The following is a 26,743-nucleotide window of genomic DNA, read 5'->3' on the forward strand; positions in this document are numbered from 1 at the left end:
CCTAAGACAGACAGCTGATCGTCCTCGCAGTAGCAGACCACGTGTAACAACACCTGCACAGGATCGGTACATCCAAACATCACACCTGCGGGACAGGTACAGGATGGCAACAACAACTGCCCGTTGTTACACCAGGAACACACAATCCTTTCATCAGTGCTCAGACTGTCCGCAATAGGCTGAGAGAGGCTTGACTGAGGGCTTGTAGGACTGTTGTAAGGCAGGTCAGACATCACCGGCAACAACGTTGCCTATGGGCACAAACCCACCGTCGCTGGACCAGACAGGACTGGCAAAAAGTGCTCTTTACTGACGAGTCGCGGTTTTGTCTCACCAGGGGTGATGTTCAGATTCGTGATTATTGTTGAAGGAATGAGCATTATACCGAGACCTGTACTCAGGACCTATCCAGAGAGCTCAATAAAAAGCACTTTTCTTCGAGTCGGGAGCTGTCCAAAGACAGCTGAGATGGAGCACACTTTCAGATTTAAAATGAGCTGTACGTCAAGTAGACGCTGTCGTGTGTGTGTGTGTGTGTGCGGGTGTGTGTAACGTGTAATCACTTTTCATGTTGGCCCACAATAGTTTGGGCAGAATGTTGTTGAATGTTATTGTTAAAGTCTGACCAGCTGTTGCAAGCAAACACACTCTCTCTGACAGACTATACCTCAAACAGTCTTCCCCTTTCTCTGTTTCTCACATTTAGTCTCTCATGCAGGGTCTCAGTCTCTGTCACTCGCTCTCTCAAACGCGCACACACACACACGCAGTCAGAGCCATAGGTCAGTTGAATGGCTGCTGCTTTTCACAGATGGCGTTTAATGCATTCAATCAAATCAATCAGTCAATCAAATGTATTTATAAAGCCCTTCTTAAATTAGCTGATTAGTCACAAAGTGCAGTACAGAAACCCAGTCTTAAACCCCAAATAGCAAGCAATGCAGGTGTAGAAGCATGGTGGCTAGGAAAAACTCCCTAGAATGGCCGGAACCTAGGAAGAAACCTAGAGAGGAACCAGGCTATGAGGGGTGGCCAGTCCTCTTCTGGCTGTGCCGGGTGGTGATTATAACAGAACATGGCCAAGATGTTCAAATGTTCATAGATGACCAGCAGGGTCAGATAATAATAATCACAGTGGTTGTCGAGGGTGCAACAGGTCAGCACCTCAGGAGTAAATGTCAGTTGGCTTTTCATAGCCGATCATTCAGAGTATCTCTACCGCACTTGCTGGCTCTAGAGAGTTGAAAACAGCAGGTCTGGGACAGGTAGCACGTCCGGTGAACAGGTCAGGGTTCCATAGTCGCAGGCAGAACAGTTGAAACTGGAGCAGCAGCACAGGTGGACTGGGGACAGCAAGGAGTCATCAGGCCAGGTAGTCCTGAGGCATGGTCCTAGGGCTCAGGTCCTCTGAGAGAAAGAGAGAGAGAGAAAGAACGAGAGAGAAAAAGAGAGAGAATACTTAAATTCACACAGGACACTTGATAAGACAGGAGATATAACAGTCTGACCTCAGCCCCCCGACACATAAACTATTGCAGCATAAATACTGGAGGCTGAGACAGGAGGGGTCGGGAGAACCCTGGGTCGTCACAGACTCCAGTCGGCTCAGTCAGCCCCCACCCCAGGGATGCCTGTCAGAAACCATGGGAACCCAGCAAGGTTTTTTTGACCTCTGGGTGTGATTCAGAGGGCTGGATACAGACGCAGCCAGGCCAGTCAATCCCAGAGCTCTCTCTCACACACACACACACACATACACACAGTTCAGTCCAGAGTAACCTGATTCATAACATGGCGTGACAGAGGGAATTCTCCGCTGACAGCTTTAATGAGTGAGAGAGTTCTGAGCATTTATCGCCCTGATGTCACTTCCTGTCAAATAGAACTGTGGAGAATGTTGTCACAAACATGCACAAACACGCACACACATGCACGTACCCACATGCACACAAACGCACAGGCACGCACGCACACACACGCACATACACACGCGCACACACATGCACACACTCACACCAAAAGCACTTGGAGTTGAAAATGAGCACTCTGAAAATGACCCTTCAAGGACGGCACTTAAGCCCTTCATTCATTTGCTAAGAATTGTGGCTGGCCACGGTATGTCTGTGAAATGCACTATCAATCCTACAGTATAACTAATGGCGCGTGTCACAGAGTTTGTGAGTGTGTGTGTGTTTTCGTGTTTGTGTGCGTGCGTGTGTGAAAAACCATTATATATTTGCTGTACAGCTGTCAGTTAGCCACCATAGGATAGACTTATGTATGTATTCAAACACAATATATTAAATTGCATACCAGCCAGACGTACAGTGCCTTGCAAAAGTATTCATCCCCCTTGGCGTTTTTCCTAGTTTGTAGCATTACGACCTGTAATTTAAATGGATTTGTATTTGAATGTCATGTAATGGACATACACAAAATAGCCCAAATTGGCGAAGTGAAGAAAAAATATTGTTTAAAAAAATTAAAAACAACTAATAAACGGAAAAGTGGTGTGTGCATAAATATTCACACCCTTTGCTATGAATCCCCTAAATAAGATCTGGTGCAACCAATCAGAAATCACATAATTAGTTAAATAAAGTCCACCTGTGTGCAATGTAAGTGTTACGGCAGGTAGCCTAGTGGTTAGAGCGTTGGACTAGTAACCGAAAGGTTGCAAGATTAAATCCCCGAGCTGACAAGGTAAAAATCTGTTGTTCTGCCCCTTAACAAGGCAGTTAACCCACTGTTCCTTGGCCATCATTGTAAGTAAGAATTAGTTCTTAATTTACTTGCCTAGATAAAACATGATCTCAGTATATATAGGTCCCAGAGTCTGCAACACCACTAAGCAAGAGGCACCACCAAGCAAGTTGTAAAACTCGTCTTCCTCCTCTTCTGAGGAGGAGTAGTAGGAAGGATCGGAGGACCAATGCGCAGCGTGGTAAGTGTCCATATTTAAAAAAAGAAATAGAACACTGAAACAAAAAACAACAAAGTGAACGAACGAAAACAAAACAGTCCCGTATGGTAAAACACAGACACAGGAACAATCACCCACAACTCACAATGACAAACGGGCTACCTAAATATGGCTCCCAATCAGAGACAATGACTGACACCTGCCTCTGATTGAGAACCATATTACGCCAAACACATAGAAACAGAATAACATAGAAAAAGGAACATACACTACCCACCCAACTCACGCCCTGATCATACTAAAACAAAGACATAACAACAAAACTAAGGTCAGAACGTGACACGAGTGGCACCATGAAGACCGAGGAGCTCTACAAACAGGTCAGGGACAAAGTTGTGGAGAAGTATAGATCAGGGTTGGGTTACAAAAAAATCTGAAACTTTGAACATCCCACGGAGCAACATTAAATCTGTTATAAGAAAATGGAAAGAATATGGCAACACAACAAACCTGCCAAGAGAGAGCCGCCCACCAAAACTCACGGACCAGGCAAGAAGGGCATTAATCAGAGAGGCAACAAAGAGACCAAAGATAACCCTGAAGGAGCTGCAAAGCTCCACAGCGGAGATTGGAGTATCTGTCCATAGGACCACTAAGCCATACACTCCACAGAGCTGGGCTTTACGGAAGAGTGGCCAGAAAAAAAGCCATTGCTTAAAGATAAAAATAAGCAAACATGTTTAGTGTTCGCCAAAAGGCATGTGGGAGACTCCCCAAACATATGGAAGAAGGTACTCTGGTCAGATGAGACTAGAATTGAGCTTTTTGGCCATCAAGGAAAATGCTTTATCTGGTGCAAACCCAACACCTCTCATCACCCCAAGAACACCATCCACACAGGGAAGCAAGGTGGTGGCAGCATCATGCTGTGGGGATGTTTTTCATCGGTGGGGACTGGGAAACTGGTCAGATATGAATAAATTATGGATGTAACTAAATATAGGAAAATTCTTGAGGAAAACCTGTTTCAGTCTTCCAGAGATTTGAGACTGGAACGGAGGTTCACCTTCCAGCAGGACAATGACCCTAAACAAACTGCTAAAGCAACAGTCAAGTGGTTTAAGGGGAAACATTGAAATGTCTTGGAATGGCCTAGTCAAAGCCCAAACCTCAATCCAATTGAGAATCTGTGGTATGACTTAAATATTGCTGTACACCAGCAGGAACCCATCCAACTTGAAGGACCTGGAGCAGTTTTGCCTTGAAGAACGGGCAAAACTCCAAGTGGCTAGATGTTCCAAGCTTATAGAGACATACCCCAAGAGACTTCCAGTTGTAATTGCTGCAAAAGGTGGCTCTAAAAAGTATTGACTTTGGGGGGGGTCAAGTTATGCACGCTCAAGTTTTCAGTTTTTTGGTCTTATTTCTTGTAGGTTTCACAATAAAAAATATTTTGCATTTTCAAAGTGGTAGGCATGTTGTGTAAATCCAATGATACAACCCCCCTATGAATCCATTTAAATTCCAGGATGTAAGACAACAAAATAAGAAAAATGGCAAGTGGGGTGAATACTTTCGCAAGCCACTGTATCCACTGAGTCATAGTGTAGAATGACACAAGGAGCTTAAAATTGATCAAATTAATTTATAGCACTCATTTAATTGAAAATAATTTGTGAAATGCAAAATGTACTGTTACTTTGCAATGAACAGATGTTGCTAATGAATTAGATAATGTCTAATTGTAGCGTTCTAATTAAGCCTGGTAATGAAAGCTAATGGCAGTTAAATGAAGTTGCACTTGAACTCACATTGAGAGAGGGAATCATATGACAATAGTAAATACATAGTAATGAAATATATGGTATAATACAGAGAGAACATAAGGTACCATGCAATGACTATTACATTACCTTTCCTCATTTGCTTGTCCTTATTTAAATCAAATCCATGCTGTGTGTGTGTGTGTGTCTTTGTCTCTCTATCCGTCTGTGTGTGTGTGTGTGTCTGTTTTTATGTGTTATACAGATCATCGATGAAGAGGACACCCAGTTCATGATCAACTGTCCCCCGGCAGTGACAGAGAGTACCCCTCGGAGACGCACCAGGATCCAGGTGTTCTGGACAGCACCCCCCAGCGCCTCTGGTTGTGTCACCCTCAAGTAGGTACATGTACTTGGGCCTCTCTGAAGAACCCTAAAGTAAGGATCTATATGACTGTGTCCCCATGTTCCACCCCTCTCCTGAAGTGTGCACTTGTCCTGCATACTCCCCATTATGGATGCAACAACAGTGGAAACTCCCTCCAGCCAATGCTTATACCAATCCAATGTGCAAGTGCACACTTTGGGAGAAGTGTGGAGAATCGGGATGCAGCCATATGTGATCACCACCCGTGGTACTGGAGAGCTACGGTGTTTAGAGGCTTTTATTCCAGACCAATGGTAATATAATCTGATTCAACTAATCAATGTTTTGATGGCTTGGTGATTAGTTCATCCAGGTGTGTTAGTGCTGGGCTGGAACAAGACATTCACAACCTTTAGCTTGTGTATAGGACCAGAGTTGGTGACCATACTATGACATAAATCCAGTGTAGCTGTGACAGTGTGTGGGTGATCGTATACTGTGAATAAGGAGCTGTATGTGGACCCCTCAGGCATGTTTACATACAGTATCGTACTCACATGTGTCCTATTACTGTACATGGAAAGCTATTACTGTACTCCTCCACTCCAAACCCAACCTAAGGTTTCCCTCAGAATATATGATCAATGTTTCTTCCAGAATGTATGTTGCATAAAGAATTCATAATAACAAGATTGGCTGCAATGGCTTGGGTTGATGTTAATTTATTCATTTAACGTGTCGTGTGCCTCCAGGGCTTGTTTAGGTGCAGTATGTGTTAATTACCTGTACCAAACATAGATCACAGTACACTCCCATGCATTGAGGCAGGATATTGTTTGAGGGTAGGGCTGAGAGAGAGAGCGAGTGTTTGTGTGTGTGTGTGTGTGTGTGTGTGTGTGTGTGTGTGTGTGTGTGTGTGTGTGTGTGTGTGTGTGTGAGAGAGAGGGTGTGTGTGAGAGAGAGAGGGTGTGTGTGAGAGAGAGAGAGGGTGTGTGTGTGTGAGAGAGAGAGTGCATAATCTAGAGAAAGAGTGACAAAAGGAGGAGGAGGAGAGATGGCACAGACGTCAATTCAGCATCTATTCCACGTTGGTTCAGCGTAATTTCATTGAATTAGACGTGGAAACGACATTGATTCAACCAGTGTGTACCCAGTGGGGGGAGAAGAGAGAGAAGAGAGAGAGGAACAGAAACATAGGGGTGGTGCCCTACATGGCATGCTAATCTCTGCAATATTAAAGAGTTCAGTTGGCCTGTCACTTTCTCTCCTGGCCCGTTTAAATCTCTCACCGTGCCGTCGTTACGTGTGTAGGGGCGTAAAAAAAAGGCTTGCATTTCTTATTAATGCACGTTATTATGTGCCTGTCAGAGTGAGTGATGAGATGTCCTTGCCTTCGTCTCTGAACTCCCCCTTTCTTTGGCTTTCTTCCTCCCTCCCTCTCTCTACTCTCACTCACTCTTCTCTCTCCTGTCGGTTTCTCTCGCTACTACACACCCTTTTCATTCCTTCCCCTCTCTCTCTCCTTTTCCGCTTCACTCTTTCTGCCTTTCTCAACCAGGGCGTAGTTGTGCTGTTCCCACAGCACACTAACCAGGCAGGCAGGCATCTTCTCCTACTTTACCTCTTAGCTATCTTATATCTATTGGGAGAAAGGATGTGGGACAGAGAGTGGGGGACAGAGGTAGAGAAAGGGAAAGAGGTAGAGAGAACAGATGAATGGATAGAATGGAAAGAGAGTGGCAGCATGTGAGATGAGGAGAGAGTGAGATATAGTCACTTGTGGAGGTTAGGGAGTGGGGATGTGATACTAAGGTACGTCCAGTGGGGAAACTTGTTTTTCACTGTAGAGTGATGACACCAGGCGAGGACAGGTTCATAGTTGAGTGTTTTTGTGTTTTTGGAAACTGGAAAGTTGAATTACTGGGTGATCACACTTATTAAAGTTTTGTCAGTTAAGTGGGGCAGGTGTACCCCTAAACATCATACTGATTGATTATTATTGAGAAGCTGTTGTATATCTCTAGCTAGAGCTCAAGCAGCAACAGCCTCTTTTCTCTCTCTTCCTAAACAAATGCAAACACATATTGGTCATCTACACACAGCATACACATTCCTGCACACACACACACACACACACAGACAGACAGACACACAGACAGACACACAGACAGACACACAGACAGACACACAGACAGACAGACAGACAGACGGACAGACGCGCAGACAGACGCGCAGACAGACAGACGCGCAGACAGACAGACGCGCAGACAGACAGACGCGCAGGCAGACAGACGCGCAGACAGACGCGCAGACAGACGCGCAGACAGACAGAAGCGCAGACAGACGCGCAGACAGACAGACAGACAGACAGACGCAGGCAGCATTGAATCTGAAATGGTTGATTATAGTGTGTCGTTTACGGGATTCCCAATATTGTGACTTTACTAGCTTAAATAACAAATGGACGGAGAGCGAAATATGGTTAATGCCAACAGGCGTTTTTATTTTACACTGCACGGGGTAATGGGGAGCTGCACAAAACAACCAACCTAGCCTGAACTAGCTAGGCATAAATCACAATCCAGCAGGAGGGATCTCCCCAGAGATATAATCACGAGAGAAAGAAAATGGTTCTCTCCCCATTAGATATTTCCCCACAAACCTACATGCTGCTCGCCCCTCTTATATTACCATGACAACCCCATATACAGTGAACGTGACTGGTGCTGCCAGCCTGGGGGAGTGTCTGCCCACCTTTCCCCAGCTATAATAGTATTTTTTTCATCAGAGAATGGGGGATTTCATTATTGATACGAGTTTTTAATTTCAACGCTCTCAGCATGCCTATCTGCCTACCTGTCAAATAACCTGGTTAACTCAGACACCTCTGGCAATAACTAGTATGGAAAAACAGACTGTGTCTGGTGCCTGTGTGTGTGTTTGTGTGTCTTTACATGTACGTGTGCGTTTGTGTGAGTGTGTGTAATACAGCATAATGCAACATGTGTAGATGTGTACTGTGTGCGTATTACTGTGTATAGTGTCATCATCGCTCAGTGTGTCTGTGTGGAAAGTGATCAGTTCAGAGCATGGTCAGAGTTTTTGAGAGCTCCTCTAGTCCTGTGGCTAGAGAGGCTGTGGTGTGGCGGCCTCTCCTCCCTGATGGTTAGCTGTAATTGAGGAGTAGCTGCTGTCTCCTGGTGGCTGGAAACAGTGATCTGGCTCATCATGATTATGGGGGTCAAAAAGGGACAGATTTCTGGACCACTCTCCCTGTAGAATCTTTATATTTTTGTTCATTTATACATTTTTCAGGTTCACCTGACTTAACGTGTAGTACAGTTTTGACAGTCAGAACATGATAGTGTCAAAACCTATTTGAAATCTCCAGGAATTGAATGACATGAACACAATGGCAGGTAGATTAAAAAGCCTTCCCAGAGAGAATGGCAGTCTAACTGTGCAGTTATTACATGTGAGATGAGTAGGAATGGTTCAATGAAACTGGTACAGTATGTGCCTTTCCAAAGGAACAAACTGTAAACAAATAGCTATGTTTATTTATCCCTCTCTGACCTGGCCACACACACACACATGCACACACACACAAACACGTGCGCACACACGCATGCACACACACACCCTCCTACCCACCCAACATACCGGAGCGCTTTGAGGCGATAACCATCAGCGGTGTGGAGCCAGGAAAGTGAGTCTGGCTTTAATAGCATCTCATTGATAGAATTTAAATTGGATGTTAAATAAGCATTACTGTGCCTGATTGCCTGGCCGGCCCCAGAAAGTGGGCAGCTAGTGAGGCAGTTTGTGAGCGGCTCGCTCAGGGAGAGATGTCTGAAATTGGGGTGAGATTGAATTAAGGTGTGAACAATTAGAGATATGCTGGCGGTGTGTTTAGGAGCGCCTGGGGTGGGGTACCCCTGTCACCTCTGTACTTCTAGGTACACCCATCAGACAGGTTTCTTCATGTCCTGCTACTATCCCCTTCCAAACCCATTCCTTGTTTTCGGATGGGATCTGTTGTGTTCTTCTTATTTCCCTCTCTCTCTCTCTCTCTCTCTCTCTCTCTCTCCTCTTTCCTCTCTGTCTGTCTGTCTCTGTCTCGCTGTGTGCCTTGGAGAGTAAAAAATGCAAAAAAAAACAAACGCAAGAGAGAGGGTGAGAAAAAGAGAGATGAAGAAAGAGTTATGTTATGTTAATAGGGGCATATAGCTGTCACTCCGTCACTGTAGAGATACCGTCCCTTCTCTGGCCGGCCTGCCTGACACAGCCTCCTCTGCCACTGGTCCAGCCCTTAGATCATCAAACATAATCCTCTGATAGCCTGCTCTGGAGACAGGCAGGATAAACAGACAGGAGGTTTTTTATAATAAAATCAAAAAATGTACTTTTTACCCCTTTTTCATGGTATCTAATTGGTAGTTACGGTCTTGTCCCATACGGTCTTGTCCCGTACGGACTCGGGAGAGGCACAGGTCGAGAGCCATGTGTCCTCCGAAACACGGACGTGCCAAGCCGCACTGCTTCTTGACACACTGCTTGCTCAACCCGGAAGCCAGCCGCACCAATGTGTCAGAGGAAACACTGTACAACTCTCCCATAACCTGGATGACGCTGGGCCAATTGTGCGCCGCCTCATGGGTCTCCCGGTCGTGGCCGGCTGCAAAACAGCCCGTGATTGAACCCGGGTCTGTAGTGACGCCTCTAGCACTGCGATGCAGTGTCTTAGACCGCTGCGCCACTCGCAAGTCCCTAACGGTAGGAGGTTTGCTTTGGGAATAGGTTGGAATCCCATCAGAATTGAGAGATAATGTATTGTTCCAAAGCAGCTCATCTGAAGTGTGTCCTTCAAGAATAAGGTGAAATTATGTGTCTTCTTTGTCCTTGTCTTGTATCTCTCTTTCTTTGTGCCGTTTCTCCTCCTCACTACCACGGCTTCCTGAGATGAGCATATAGTACATCTCTCTGTCTTTATACCTTTCCTCATCTACGTCTACGTCTCCTCTCGCTCTTCTCCCTCCCTCTTTCTCTTGCTCTTTCTTTATTTTTGTGACTGTGGGAGAGCACAGTGACAGCGGTGGGCTTGGCCTAGCTCGGACTCCTGCTCCATAAACAGTCCAGCTGGACAGGAACCACCTGGACCAGACCCAGAACCCAGACAGTCCAGAGCCTAGAACCTACACCCTGCTGCTACCCTCTGCCCACTATCACCATGGAAACCTGCAGCCTGTTGTGGGAGGCCAAGTCTGATGTAATGCACAGCACCTAAATGGAGTTTGTTTGTGACAGCTTTTGGGCCCTGAAAGTAATTTGTTTGCGATCGTTTCTGGCCCACACACCCTTCTGGCCATTGAATGGGTTTGTTTGTGTCTGATTTGCATGTCAAGGCCCCACTAAGACCTGTTTCCACCCAGCACTCAGTGGCTCTGTCCCCAGACAGCTCTATCAGAACAGTCTCTCTGCCAGGACCAGGAGCAGGACTTTAGCTCTGGGAAACTTAACTTTTGGCCTGTCACTCAGTCTTATCTCTGACACACTGTAGTTCCTCTTGCCTGAGTGTGTGTGTGAGCTCGTTCACTCTTGATCGTTTCTCAAAAGCGAAGCTTACTTTCTGACTTTTTTCTCTCCTTTTTCTCTTTCTCTCTAGGTTTTCAATCTCTTTTCCAACCGCATCTCTCTCCTGCTAAATACAAGTCTTTATGTTAATAAATACTTTCTGTAAGAGCTAGCAAATCCCTCCGGTCTGAGAGTGCCTGTGATTCAGCACCCCTGTGTGCTCTAGTAGCTGATCTCAGACCTGTCCGCAATCACATTCAAAAGTTGATAACACAGAACCTGCTCTAGTAGCCGATCTCAGACCTGCTGGGAGACCTGTCTGGAAGCACAAGAACACTCATCTTGAGTTCAACATTACTCCAAATGCCCACCGGTTACTCCCTGTGCTAAAAGTACTGTATGAGTATTTAACTCTTCTCTTCTTTCTCATCTCCTGCTTCTTTCCTCCCTTATTCCACCTGATCTCCTGCCTTGTACTTCTCTCATCCTTTCTTGTCTTTTCTCCTCTGTCCATTCCCTATCTCTTTCAACCCTCATCTCCACTTTACCCTCATCTTTTCACTTTTCATCTGCTTTCTCTTTCTAACCTTTCATCTCCTTTCTCTTAACCTGAAACTTCCTCTTCACTTCCTCCCCTCCTCCATCTTTCTCTGCAGGGCCAGCATTGTCCAGAAGAGGATCATCTACTTCCAGGATGAAGGCTCTCTCACCAAGAGGATGTGTGAGAAAGGTATGTCCTCCATTACCGAGACGTAGTAAAGGGCGCTACATGTCTTCCACTCCTCCTCTCTCTCCCTTACAATATCTCAGTATCTCCTGTCTTACTCTCTCTCGCTTACAATATCTCAGTATCTCCTGTCTTACTCTCTCTCCCTTACTATATCTCAGTATCTCCTGTCTTACTCTCTCTCCCTTACTATATCTCAGTATCTCCTGTCTTACTCTCTCTCCCTTACTATATCTCAGTATCTCCTGTCTTACTCTCTCTTCCCTTACTGGGTCAGGATCTTCACGCTTGTGCTGTATCTCCCAAGCTGTGCGTGACATTGGATAGAGAATTTACAGAGACTGATCAAAAGAACAGCTTTACACCTCCCTCCCTCCTTCCCTCACCCCTCCCTCACTCCCTCCCTTCCGCACCTTTCTCTCCCTCCCTTCTTCTCTCCCTCACCCTTACCCCCTCCTCCCTCCTCCCCTCCTCCCGACATCCCTCAACCCTACACCACGTCCTCCCACCCTCTCCTCCATTAACCTCTCTTCTCTCCCTTCTCAGAGTCGTTGTATTGGGAGACCACAGAGAAGCCTCTGCTGGATTGCTGTGCCTGTGGAACAGCCAAGTACAGAGTCACCTTCTATGGCAACTGGTCAGAGAAGGTGCACCCAAAAGACTACCCTCGTAAGTACCCCATAACTTCCAAATGACCCAGGCACATACCCCATTTAATCCCTGAAAGACAACTTTAGTTAGTGCCCCATTTCACCCCAGGGCTACACTAGTTGGTGCCTCCATTGCGTCAAAAATACCCCTTTACTCATAAAATTGCAATACTGTTCAATTACCTAGCATCACAGTCTACCGAGAATACTACAACCTCCATGGTCACCCCAGGATACTCTCTCCCCAGGGTGCTGTGCCCCTGTCTCATTCCTCCCCCAGCTTGGCCCTGGGCTTCGATCTGTGGTGCTGAACTGTATAACCTTGAGCCTGACTCCTCGGCAGGCAGGCAGGGTGTGAATGGAGATGGGGATACTGGGCTCTTCCTTCCTTCGAAGACACTCCTCTCTCTCACAGCCCAGATCAATATAATAATTATCATGGAGTCCCACAGTAAGATAAACCTGCAGATCGAGTGACACCCTAATTTATTGGCTTAGGAGAGACAGGAGTGTATGTGTTTGAGAATGTGTGTGTATGTATCTTTCTGTTTGTATGTCTTTCTGTTTGTGTGGATGTCTGTCTATGTTACATTGTGTGTGTATGTGTGTGTGCTGTTTATGCATGCGTTTCCACTCTGTGTCTTAGGAAACCCATAATTGGTTTTGTGGTTTCATAATTGAGTTCTCCTCACCACCACAAAGTCATAGCCAAGGTAACCATCCCTGGTTGTTATACATACAGCAGATCACCATAAACAACTTCCTCCCCAAGCATCATTTGTATCTGGTAGAGACCATTTGTTAATGTGCCTGTGTTTTTTCTATAACTACTGTCAATCAAACACAGATAGAACCATTGCTAAAAGAGGTTTTAGCAATGTTTTTCACACGCTATCCACGGTCATGATGGTCTGTGAGTGTCTGCTTCTTCATTGCTAGCAGCAGGAGTGAGAGAGAGAGAGGGAGAGAGAGAAGAAGATACAGCACAATGTCACGTCAGGCTGATATTTTTACAAGGCGTCCATTTGTCCTTCAAACAGAAGAGAGGCACACGTGAAGGGCCGATGCCATATATTCTGATGTTGAAGGTTACTCTAAAACAGGCTAGCAGGTTTTTTATTCTCCTCGCTCCCGACATCGTCACATGCACAGCTTTTATTTCCCTCTCTGTGTGATTATAGTTAAACAATAAGGTCCGAGGAGGTGTGGTATATACGGCTCATTTACCACGGCTAAGGGCTGTTCTTTCGCACGACACAACGTGGAGTGCCTGGACACTGCTCTTAGCCGTGGTATATTGGCCATATAGCACAACCCCCTGAGGTGCCTTATTGCTATTATAAACTGGTTACCAATGTAATTAGAGCAGTAAAAATAAATGTTTTTTCATACTCATGGTATACGGTCTAATATAGCATGGCTGTCAGACAATCAGCATTCAGGGCTCGAACCACCCAGTTTATAATAAGTAATACACCACTGAGAAGCTTTTCAACCATTATCTGTGGAGAGCGGAGATAGCCAGCAGGTTTCCTGGTTACCTGAACCCATTCAGACACTCAGGAGAGAGACAGGTAGAGAGAGCCCAGCCAAGATAGCCATGACTGGTACTCAGGTGGCTAAGTGTACCAGAGAATTGCCCTGTTGTTTCGATGGATTTGATGTTACATCCAGGGATTCCAGGGTGTCATTTCATGTCTACTGTGGATATGGGTTCTCAAAAGCATTTCTACCAGATTCACACAAAGCTGAAATATGAGCAATATAGCAATCACGTTGCTGTTAGGACAGAACACAGACTAGACCAGAAATTCAGCACGGCTCTTATTAGACTGAGAGAAAGAGAAATAGAAATAAAGGAGTTTTTTAGAGAATATGAAAATAGGCTGTGGAACATCAGAGTATATGATCGAGATTGGATACAGTTCTGATGGATCTAGAGGGAATAACCTTAGTGAGTTTGTGGTGACCACTTCCCCTATTTGTGTGTGTGTGTGCGTGCGTGTGCTTGTGTGTGTGTGTCTGTGTACACCCCATCACGCCAGAGGAGTGTTATAAATTGCAAAAGGAAATGAGACAGAAGGATTTGATTTGTAGATAGAGAGCCTCCCTTTTCTGAACAAAGACTTTCCGATAATATGTGTGAGTTGCTCTTGACGAGGATAGGAGGGAGGGATGAGGAGGAGAGGAAGTGGGATATGAGTTTATTTTGTAGCAATAAAGAAGATAATTATCCACTCGGAGGTCTTTGACCTTGGGAAGTGAAGAGAGGACAATATATTGCATCAGCAGACCGAAGTTTGACTTTATATTTGGAAACTCAGTATGCTATTTCAAGTTTTTAATGTCACTTGAACAAGTACAGTGAAAGGCCTTTCTTGCAAGCTCTAAACTCAACAACGTAGTAATCAATAACAATGTAATACTAAAAATAACATAAGGTAGAAAAAGACACACAGAAAAATAAAAATAAGAAATAAGAAGAACACAAGAAAGTAAGTAAGCATACTATATACAGGTTCAGTCAGTTCCAGTACAATATTTACAATGTGCAGGGATACTGGAGTGATAGAGGTAGATATGTATAGGGGTAAAGTGACTGAGTATCATGATATATGTGTAACGTCTGCTTCCAGCTCACACTCTCAAACACGTAGATCCCCTGAACGCAGCTCACTTTCCAGCCCACTTTCCAGCTCACACTCTCAAACACACAGATCCCCTGAACGCAGCTCACTCTCCAGATCGCAATCACCTGAAATCTGATCACCTGTTCACACACCTGTATGTCATTATCACACACTATTTAGTTCAGTTCTTTGCACCCCATCATTGTGAGGTATTGTTTGTTTTGTGACACACTTCTATTGGGAGTGCTGGTTTTCCCATAATGTAATCCTCCCGTGTATGATAGTTTTGGCCTGCCTCACTAACGACGCATTTTGCCTATTCCCTGCCTGTACTTTAGCCTATCGGATTTCCTGTTATCAACCTATTGCCTGATCTCCCGGATGACGTTACTAGCCTTTTCCCTGCCTGTACTGTTGCCTTTTGGACCCCCTGTGTATGACCTTCTGCCTGTCCCTGGACCCAGCTACCTGCCTCTTCCTGTGGTCCTTTACAATTAAACACCTGCTGCACCCTGCGCTTGAAACCAGCTCTCTGTCTCCCATCGTGTTCATTACAATATGATAAACAGAATAGTAGCGGTGTATATTATGGTTGTATGTGAGTGGGTGTGCGTGTGTGTGGAGTCAGTATAAATGTTTGTGCATATTATGTGTGTGTGAGCAAATTATAAAGTGAGTGTTTGTGTGTGTGTTGGAGTGTCAGTGTGTGTGAGTGTGTAGGGAGGGCACTATGAGTGTGCACAGAGACTGTGCAAAAATAAGGGTCAACTCAGAGAGTCCGTGTACCAATTTAGTTAGCTATTTAGCAGTCTTATGGCTTGGGGATAGATGCTGTTCAGGAGCCTGTTGGTGTCAGACTTGATGCACCGGTACCGCTTGCCGTGCGGAAGCAGAAAGAACAGTTTATGGCTTGACTGGTAGGAGTCTTTAACAACTTTTCTGGCCTTCCTTTCACACCGAGGTCCTGGATGGCAGGGAGCTCGGCCCCAATGATGTACTGGTCTGTCCGCACCACCCTCTGTTCGGCCATGCGCTCAAGGACGGTGCTATTGCCATACCAAGCAGCCATACCAAGCAGTGATGTAGTCAGTCAAGATGCTCTCAATGGTACATCTGTAGAACTTTTGGAGGATTAGAGGGCACATGCCAAACATGTTCAACCTCCTGAGGTGTGTGTAGACCTTTTTGATTTGGACACCAAGGAACTTGAAGCTCTCAATCCCCCCCAGATGTGATGTTTGCCTACCTTCACCACCTCAGGTCAGCCCATCGGGAAGTCCAGGATCCACTTGCAGAGGGAGGTGTTCAGTCCCAGGGTCCTAAGTTTGGTGACGAACTTGGAAGGGACAATAGTGTTGAACGCTGAGCTGTAGTCAATGAACAGCATTCGCGCATAGGTATTCCTCTTATCTAGGCAGTGTGGATTGCAATTGAGATTGCGTTGTCTATGGGTCTGTTGGGGCAGTATGCAAATTGAAGTGCGTCTAGGGTGTCTGGGATGATGGAGTTGATGTGTGCCATAACCGGGCACTCAAAGCACCTCATGATTACAGATGTGAGTGCTACAGTGTGGTATTCATTGTGGCAAGAAGTCTCAGAGTTCTTAGGTACAGGGATGATGGTAGTCATCTTAAAACATGTGGATTACAGACTGGGACAAGGAGAGGTTGAACATTACCATGAATATGCTTTCCAGCTGTTATTTACATGCTCTTAGAACATGCCATGGAATACCGTCAGGCTCCGCAGCCTTGCGGGTGTTGAGCTGATTAAAGACCTTTCTCACTTCAGCCTCAGAGAGCAATGGTGGCGGCACTCACACCTGGCACAATGTTGTTATTGACGAAGCATGCATAAAATACATGGAGTTTGTCTGGTAGAGAGGCATTGTTTGGCAGATCACAGTTGGGTCTTCCGTTGTAATCCGTATTTGACTGTAGCCCCTGCCACATGTGGCGGGAATCAGAGCCTGTGTAATATTATTCCACTATATTCCTATATTGTCCTTTTGCTTGTTTGATTACTCTGCGGAGGTCAAAGCGGGATTTCACATATTTGTTCCAGTCCTCAGCCGTAGCGTCTGGGTTGTCTGCGATGTTAATTTATTTTAATTTAACTAGGTAAGTCAGTTAATTTCTTATGGCTGAAGGGGCAGTATTGAGTGGCTTGGATTAAAGGTGCACAGAGGTGCCCAGAGTAAACGGCCTGCTCCTCAGTCATAGTTGCTAAAATATGCATAATACTATTCGTATTGGATAGAAAACACTCTGAAGTTTCTAAAACTGTTTGAATTATGTATTTGAATGTAACAGAACTCATAATGGCAGGCAAAAACCAGAGAAAATATCCAAACAGGAAGTGGGAATTCTGAGGCTGGTGGATTTTCAACCAAGCTCCCATTGAAATCCCAGCGAGATATGGATGAGTTTTCACTTCCTTCGGCTTCCACTAGATGTCAAAAGTCTGTAGAACTTTGTCTGATGACTCTACTGTGAAGGGGGGCTGGATGAGAGGAGAATTAGTCACCACTGCCATGAGGTGACCATGCTTTGACCATGCGCGTTCACATAAGAGGGAGCTCCGTTCCATCGCTCATCTGAAGTCAATGTAATTCTTCAGTTGGAACGTTATTCAAGATTTATGTTAACAACATTCTAAAGATTGATTCAATACATCGTTTGACATGTTTCTACTGACTGTTATGGATATTTTGGACATTTCGTCACGTTTTAGTGAACGTGCTTTGTGACTTTGGAATTGTTTACCAAACGTGCTAACCAAAGTAGCTAATTGGACATAAATAATGGACATTATCGAACAAATCAAGCATTTATTGTGGACCTGGGATTCCTGGGAGTGCATTCCGATGAAGATCATCAAAGGTAAGGGAATATTTATCATGTAATTTCTGGTTTCTGTTGACTCCAACATGGCGGCTAATTTGACTATATTTCTGAGCGCCGTCTCAGATTATTGCATGGATTGCTTTTTCCGTAAAGTTTTTTTGAAATCTGACACAACGGTTGCATTAACCTTTCACGAGTATCTACCCGGGGTCCGGGGTCCGGGGTCCGGGGTCCGGGATCACCCCCCCCCCCCCCCCCCCCCCACATTGAGTAGCATAGCCTAGCATAGCGTCACGATTAAATAGTAGCATCTAAATATCATTAAATCACAAGTCCAAGACACCTAATGAAAGATACAGATCTTGTGAATAAAGCCACCATTTCAGATTTTTAAAATGTTTTACAGGGAAGACAAAATATGTAAATGTATTAGCTAACCACGTTAGCAAAAGACACCACTTTTCTAACTCCATCAGTTGCTATCACCAATTCGGCTAAACTAAGATATTGATAGCCACTAACCAAGAAAAAAACTCATCAGATGACAGTCTGATAACATATTTATGGTATAGGATAGGTTTTGTTAGAAAAATTTGCATATTTCAGGTAGATGTCATAGTTTACAATTGCACCCACCGTCACAAATGGACTAGAATAAATATATAGAGCAACGTGTTTACCTAATTACTAATCATCAAACATTTCGTAAAAATACACAGCATACACTAATCGAAAGACACAGATCCTGTGAATACAGACAATATTTCAGATTTTCTAAGTGTCTTACAGCGAAAACACAATAAATCGTTATATTAGCATACCACATATGCAAACGTTACCAGAGCATTGATTATAGCCAAAGAGAGCGATAACGTAAACATCGCCAAAATATATTAATTTTTTCACTAACCTTCTCAGAATTCTTCAGATGACACTCCTGTAACATCACATTACAACATACATATACAGTTTGTTCGAAAATGTGCATATTTAGCCACCAAAATCATGGTTAGACAATGACAAAAGTTGCCCAGCTGGTCAGACAATGTCGTGCGCCATATTAGACAGTGATCTAGTCGTATACATAAATACTCATAAACGTGACTAAAAAATATAGGGTGGACAGCGATTGATAGACAATTTAATTCTTAATACAATCGCTGATTTACATTTTTTTAATTATCCTTACTTTTCAATACAGTTTGCGCCAAGCGAAGCTACGTCTAAAAAGATGGCGTCATAAGCGATTAACATTTCTCGACAGAAACACGATTTATCATAATAAATTGTTCCTACTTTGAGCTGTTCTTCCATCAGAATCTTGGGCAAAGAATCCTTTCTTGGGTCTAATCGTCTTTTGGTCGAAAGCTGTCCTCTTGCCATGTAGAAATGCCCATTGCGTTCGGCATGAATTGGAACCGTGCCCAGAGATTCACAGTGTCTCAGAAATAAATGTCCCAAAATCGCACTAAACGGATATAAATTGCTATAAAACGGTTTAAATTAACTACCTTATGATGTTTTTAACTCCTATAACGAGTAGAAACATGACCGGAGAAATATAACTGGCTACACTAATGCTTGGAAAAAGAACGGGTCGGTGTCCACCGTGCGTCCGACGCAGCTGGAAAGGAGTTCCTACCTACACGTGTTTTTGTTTTATAGGGGCTGTGATTGCGCAATCGATACCATTCAAATCGTCATCACGTAAAGGCATCCAGGGGAAGACGTAAGCAGTGTCCGTATCCTGATAGCGTTCACAGTGGCCTTTAAACTGACTCCAGATCAGGGGCCAAAATGTGTGAAATCTGACTCCATGTCAGGGAAATTGCTGTAGAATGAGTTCTGTTCCACTCAGAGACAAAATTCCAACGCCTATAGAAACTAGAGACTGTTTTCTATCCAATAATAGTAATAATATGCATATTATACGATAAAGAATTTAGTAGGAAGCCGTTTAATCTGTAATGCAATTATGCTAATGAGAAAACAGCACCCCCTGTAGTCGCAAGAAGTTAAGGAGAGGTATATCTATAATTCCATGTGTATAATTTATATTATCATCTACATTTATGATGAGTATTTCTGTTGAATAGATGTGGCTATGCACTATCACTGGATGTTTTTGGAACTAGTGAACGTAACACGCCAATGTAAACTCAGATTTTTTTATATAAATATGAACTTTATCAAACAAAACATACATGTATTGTGTAACATTAAGTCCTATGAATGTCATCTGATGAAGATCATCAAAGGTTAGTGATTCATTTTATCTCTATTTGTGCTTTTTGTGACTCCTATCTTTGCCTGGAAAAATGGCTGTGCTTATTCTGTGGCTTGGTGGTGACCTAACATAATCGTTTGTGCTGCGTTCCCTGAAAAGCATATTTGAAATCGGAAACTTTGGTGGGATTAACAACTAGATTACCTTTAAAATGGTATAAGACACATGTACTGTATGTCTGAGGAATTTTAATTATGAGATTTCTGTTGTTTTGAATTTGGCGCCCTGCACTTTCACTGGCTGTTGTCATATCATCCCGTTATCGGGATTGCAGCCATAAGAAGTTTTAACTTCTTGAACAAATTCTTATTTACAATGACGGCCTACCCCGGCCAAACCCTAACCCGGACAACGCTGTGCCAATTGTGCGCCGCCCTATGGGACTCCCAATCATTGCCGGTTGTGATACAGCCTGGAATCGAACCAGGGCCCGTAGTGACGCCTCTAGCACTGAGATGCAGTGTCTTAGAACGCTGCACCACTGGGGAGCGATACGTCTGTGTGTGGTAGCCCTGACCTCTAGTTTAGCGCCAACCTCGGTGTTAATCCAGGGATTTTGATTGGAGAAGCATCGAACCTACACTGTGGGGACGATGTCACAGATTAATTTCCTAATGAAGCTGGTGACGGACGTGGTTAGCTCGTTGATTTTATCGGCGGAGTCTCAAAACATATTCCAATCAGCGCTGTAGCATAGTATCTGATTCTGGTGATCATTTCTCAACGGGTACTTCGTGTTTGAGCTTCTGTGTAATATTATTCCACCATATTCCTATATTGTTATTTTTCTTGTTTGATTACTCTGCGGAGGTCATAGCGGGATTTCTCATATTTGTTCCAGTCCTCAGCCGTAGCCTCAGGGTTGTCTGCGATGTTCATTTATTTTAATTTAACTAGGTAAGTCAGTTGTACGGAGTCATGATCTCATTTGCAGAATGGCGGATGAGACAGGGCCTTGTATGCCTGCTTGTGGGTAGAATAACAGTGGTCTAGGGCTTTTCGCCCCTAGTGGCGCGAAGGAAACTCGTTGATGGAAGTTGGGCATCATGTGTCTTAATGGCACGGAATTAAAATCGCCGTTAATCAGAAAAGCAGCCTCCGGATATAAGTTTTCCTACTTGTTTATAGCCTTGTACAGATCGTTATTGTGTCTCTCCGAACATTGCAATAGACGGTAAGGACCAATTGCAACCATCGAAGCCACCAGATTATCGCCAGCTGATCTCTCGTTAAACCATCAATAGACAATAAAGTCACCCGCACAACTGATTCCTCATTAAACCATCAATACACACTAAAGTCACCCGCACAACTGATCTCTCATTAACTTCTACTTGGTCACAATCCCGGATCCGGGAGCACCCTCATCAGTAAAAAAGCTGACTAGCATAGCCTAGCATAGCGCCACAAGTAAATACTAGCATCTAAATATCATGAAATCACAAGTCCAAGACACCAGATGAAAGATACACATCTTGTGAATCCAGCCATCATTTCTGATTTTTAAAATGTTTTACAGGGAAGAAACAATATGTATTTCTATTAGCTAACCACGATAGCAAAAGACACAACTTTTTTTTCCACCATTTTTTCCCTGCATAGGTAGCTATCACAAATTCGACCAAATAAAGATATAAATAGTCACTAACCAAGAAACAACTTCATCAGATGACAGTCTGATAACATATTTATTGTATAGCATATGTTTTGTTAGAAAAATGTGCATATTTCAGGTATAAATCATAGTTTTACATTGCAGCCACCATCACAACTCTCACCAAAGCAACTAGAATAACTACAGAGACCAACGTGAATTACCTAAATACTCATCATAAAACATTTATGAAAAATACACAGCGTACAGCAAATGAAAGACAAAGGTCTTGTGAATCCAGCCAATATTTCAGATTCTTTAAGTGTTTTACAGCGAAAACACAATATAGCATTATATTGGCTTACTACAATAGCCAACCACACAACAGCATTGATTCAAGCCAACAATAGCGATAACGAATAAACCAGCAAAAGATATACATTTTTTCACTAACCTTCTCAAACTTCTTCAGATGACAGTCCTATAACATCATATTACACAATACATATAGAGTTTGTTCGAAAATGTGCATATTTAGCGGCACAAATCGTGGTTATACAATGAGAATAGTAGCCAAGCTGCCAACAAAATGTCGGGAGAAATCTTGGGAGAGGCACCTAATCTAATTAATAACTAATCATAAACTTGACTATAAAATACAGATTGGACAGCAAATGAAAGATACATTAGTTCTTAACGCAACCGCTGTGTTAGATTTTTTTAATTAACGTTACTACGACATACAGCATGCGTTAAAGCGAGACCGCACCAAAATTAATGGCGGAATAGTAGTTTGACATTTTTCAACAGAACAACGAATTAACATCATAAATAGTTCTTACTTTTGATGAGTTTCCATCAGAATCTTGGGCAAGTTGTCCTTTGTCCAGAGGAATCGTTGCTCGGTTGTAGATTGTCGCCTTCAACTTTGGAATTAGCAGTAAACATTAGCCATGTGGCGAAGATGTGCCCAACTCACTACAACACAGCACTAAGAAAATTCCGAAAATCGCAATATACTGATATAAAATGATATAACTTGGTTTAAAATAACTACATTATGACGTTTTTAACACCTATATCGAATAAAATCAGAGCCGTATATATCTAAGGCCTATAACGAGAGCTTTCCAGAACGCCATCCTGAGGTCTGTCTTGCGTCATGGCGAATGTTGAAAAGAGTGTACCCCACGTACCAAGACCCTTTATATGGCCTCAGATCTGCCTAGCAACTCCATTCCAATTCCCACTACTTGCTGACATCTAGGGGAAGGCGTATGCAGTGCATGTCGACCAATCGAATACATGCAAATTAATAAACTGACCCTAGAACAGACTGCCTGATTTCAGATTTCTCACTTCCTGACTGGAAGTTTGCTCCAACTTGAGTTCTGTTTTACTCACAGATATAATTCAAACGGTTTTAGAAACTAGAGAGTGTTTTCTATCCAATATCAATAATAATATGCATATTGTACGAGCAAGAATTGAGTACGAGGAAGTTTAATTTGGGAACGAATTTTTACAATGTGAAAACAGCACCCCCTATTGAGAAAAGGATAATCCCTTGACATGGTAACGAGAGATCAACTGATCTGATGGTTTATCCTTGTGGGGTTTTCATTGCAATCAAGCTTAGTTTAACACGCAGGTGCATGTAATCTCCCATTCGTTAGTAGTGTTGAAAAAAATATCCAGTGGTAACCTGCAGGAGCGTGTTAAGTTCTACCTGTTCATTGCAATCTAGCGTAAATGTCTACAGAGAGAGTTAGGTACTGAGCCTCTGAAGTCAAAAAATCTGTAAAATAATACTGTAATTACTGTGTCACGATCTGATATGTACATTACTTCTATATGAATCATCATCTGTCATTTTCAAAGTGAATAAGAAACAGAACATTCCGTAACCTTACATTAATCTTATCCTTTTCACTTTTTATACACATAACCATTACCTTTTACCTATATATATATTATGCCTTGCGGAATGGGAATAGGTGCAAACCTTTCACTGGCACAAATGTTTGGCCAGCCTGCCTCCTGGATTGTAAGAGATGATGATAATTCTGGTGTTGTTTTGTTTCTTAACCTCACCAGGGCGTGCTAACCACTGGTCGGCCATCATCGGAGCGTCCCACTCTAAGAACTACGTGCTGTGGGAGTATGGTGGCTACGCCAGCGAGGGCATCCAGAAGGTGGCCGAGCTGGGATCACCTGTCTCCATGGAGGAAGAGATCAGGCAGAAGGTAAGACTTGGCATGGCCTTATACACGTACACTTGCTATTGATATTGCAGCACATTTTAGGGTCCAACGATTGACAAGCCAACACCTTATCTGTTACGCCAAGAGATCTGCATCCCTTTCTGATATTCTGGGTGTTGGGTTAAGGTCGCTACAATATGTCACTTTTTATCTGACCAAGATGATCGGATCACTCTCCGATTATGCTTCACTGCGTCCTCAAATGAAGTCCAGATTAGCATTGTATTCTGAGTGGGGAAGCAATGTTGTTCAAATGTGGTTGAAAGCTTGAGAATCCATTATAAACATGTTGGTAGTGCTATTGCTACTGCAGTGGAGGATCTATGAGTATTTTATGGATGTCAAGGATGGCAAACCCATGAAATTATTTGAATCACCATCCCCACTCAAGTCATTGTTCAACTTGCCTGGGTTTGAGGGGCTTTTCCCATTCTAGTAATTATATCTATATGGGCCAGCCAATGGCTATACTCTCTGGATAATCCAGGTGGCTGTGGTATCAGTACAGTAAGTAATGGAGTTTACATATCTCAGTGGGCGTTCTGATCGATCCGTACAGTAAGTCTCTCAACCTGCCCCTTTATGTGGTTTTATACTTCACAGCTGTGAAATGCATGGTGGACACTGTTGCGTTATCTACGTCCTTTGGATTTTCAAAGTAGATCGTGTCTACTTGGTATTTACAGTATAAAGCCATGGATTTGGAACATGGAATGTTTTCCAAAGTGTGTTGAAGTATTCAATACTTTTGCATAATGATTTCCACAAGCGATGACCTAAATGAGAGACAAACATCTGTACTATAAGGATCATTGCAAATGTTGGTTAATGGTCTGCTTAATCGTCTGCAGTAGTTCCTCCTTTAAAAGTTGCGAGCTTGCACCGCGGGACTTAGAGGTACCCAGCGTCACGGCTTCATTGCTCCAGAACACCACAAGGGGGAGTTAGAGCACTCATTATGCATTTGGGTCCCAAGGTTTTTATATGACCAATCATATCGAGTGGTTCCAATGACGAATTCTGACGCGAGCCAACCGTGCCTGGTAGCATTCTTCAACAAAGATGGCTGACAAAACATTACGGTGGAACCAAATGTAATTAGTTATAACGTCATAATGAGTCAAGCAAAACATGTACAATTGAGAGGAATATGTTAGTTAATGTAGAGACAAACGTTTGTGCATATTTTTTTGTCATAAAGTTCATTTACGAAAATTGCTTTTTGGCAAGTTATCTGTCTATCTAACATTAGCCAGCTAGCCCGTGTTAGGAGAATGTCCCTTGCAACTGTTGATGACCTCAAATCCTAGGAAGTACACATTCATGCAAGGTTAATAGATACATTCATGTTCGTAGGTACGAGAGCTCCTCTCTTGTTCAATAAATATTAAATATGAAAATATAGTTTAGCAGTTTTACCTCTAGTAAAAAATATTCCTCTGTTTCAGTTTCTCACCATATTTCAATGTCTTTGCATGTCTTTCACACTCTCTCCCACTCCCTCTGTTACTTGTCCTTTTTCCATCTATCTCTCTCCCACTCTCTTCTCCAAACCTCTCCCCTCTCTCTTCTTCTCCTCTTTCTGTACAATCTCTCTCTCTCCTTCTCTCTCTCGTATTCTTTAAATAGCCTGTGCTAGTGTGTAGCAGATGGGCCCATAGAGTGTATTATTGTAGGGTAATATTGAAGACCTGGAGTCACGGCACATAATGAGAGCACACTGTGAGAGCTGGGCTCTGTGCGTCATCACCGCCACCTATCCACAAGGCTGTATTATCCACAATACTGTCTGCTATAGTATCTGTATTAGTCCGCCTGGACCTTCTCCAAACGATTAGAGCAAATGGAGGATTTATGGAGAGACGGCCACAAAGCACGGTTGGCTTCAGTTTTAACCCTACAGTGCAGAGTAGTTACAGTACTGTTGAGTGACAAGAGAATTGATGACATAAAATGGTTGATAGTTCTTTTCACCCACTTGTGTCAGCTATTATTTGATATTCTAGGTAGCTCTCTGTAGAATATTATCCCAGTGGGGGGTGGTAAATGATCCATTCCCCCAACCCACTGAACAGACCTAAATTTAAACCAGGTAGAAAGCAACAGGATCAAACCATTACCTTCTCCCTAGGGAGATATATTACATATGGAATATTGCATAGTACTCTACATGGCAGAGGAGAAAGAGAGATGATTTATGTAGCCTGTTGTTTTCAGTGGAGATTGCTGGGGTAAACATGATTGGCTGTCACCAGTTCCCATGATGATAAGCCTTGTTCACACTGCAGGCCTTAATGCAGCGCTTTAATACATGCGCTGACCAGCTGGCAGGTGTCTTCACTGACATTTTCAACCTTTCCCTGACCCAGTCTGTAATAGCTATGTTTAAAGCAGACCACCATAGTCGCTGTGACCAAGAATGCCAAGGTAACCTGTCTAAATGACTATCGCCTCGTAGCACTCACATCTGTAGCCATGAAGTGCTTTGAAAGGCTGGTCATGGCTCACATCAACACCATCATCCCAGACATCCTGGACCCGCTATTATCAGCATACCAACACAACAGATCCACAGATGGCACAATCTCTATTGCACTCCATACTGCCTTTTCTCACCTGGACAACACCTACGTGAGAATGCTGTTCATTGACTACAGCTCAGCATTCAACACCATTGTGCCCTCCAAGTTCATCACTAAGCTAAGGACCCTGGGACTGAACACCTCCCTCTGCAACTGGATCCTGGACTTCCCGACGGGCCACCCCCAGGTGGTGAGGGTAGGCAACAACACATCCACCGTGCTGACCCTCAACACTGGGGCCCTTCAGGGTGCGTGCTTAGTCCCCTCCTGTACTCCCTATTCACCTACAACTGTGTGGCCATGCACGACTCCAACAACATCATTAAGGCCTGATCACTGACGATGATGAGACAGCCTATAGGGAGGAGGTGATAGTGTGGTGCCAGGACAACAACCTCTCCATCACATCAGCAAGATAAAGGAGCTGATCGTGGACTACAGGAAACATCGACGGGGCTGTATTGTAGTGAGTTGTGAGCTTCATGTTCCTCTGTGAACACATCTCTAAAGACCTACTATGGTCCAAACACACCAAA

General features: G+C 43.7%; 1 protein-coding gene and 1 long non-coding RNA gene across 3 annotated transcripts in view; one reads left to right on the top strand and one right to left on the bottom strand.

Moving 5' to 3' along the window:
* LOC129834713 (spondin-1-like) overlaps positions 1-26,743 on the top strand; it is a 163,856-nt gene that overhangs the window by 32,660 nt on the left and 104,453 nt on the right. For both annotated transcript variants that reach the window (XM_055899948.1, XM_055899949.1), the window contains exons 3-6: positions 4,952-5,085; positions 11,284-11,357; positions 11,901-12,023; positions 23,459-23,607. In XM_055899948.1, coding sequence (XP_055755923.1) covers positions 4,952-5,085; positions 11,284-11,357; positions 11,901-12,023; positions 23,459-23,607 — 480 coding nt within the window. The remainder of the gene's footprint in view (positions 1-4,951; positions 5,086-11,283; positions 11,358-11,900; positions 12,024-23,458; positions 23,608-26,743) is intronic.
* LOC129834714 (uncharacterized) lies at positions 845-25,316 on the bottom strand. Its single transcript, XR_008756295.1, has 2 exons — positions 25,082-25,316; positions 845-1,407 (listed from the first exon to the last, which is right to left on the bottom strand). It is a non-coding gene; the product is annotated as an uncharacterized LOC129834714 (long non-coding RNA).

Source organism: Salvelinus fontinalis, chromosome 35 (genome assembly GCF_029448725.1).
Source record: "Salvelinus fontinalis isolate EN_2023a chromosome 35, ASM2944872v1, whole genome shotgun sequence".
NCBI classification, from domain to species: domain Eukaryota; kingdom Metazoa; phylum Chordata; class Actinopteri; order Salmoniformes; family Salmonidae; genus Salvelinus; species Salvelinus fontinalis.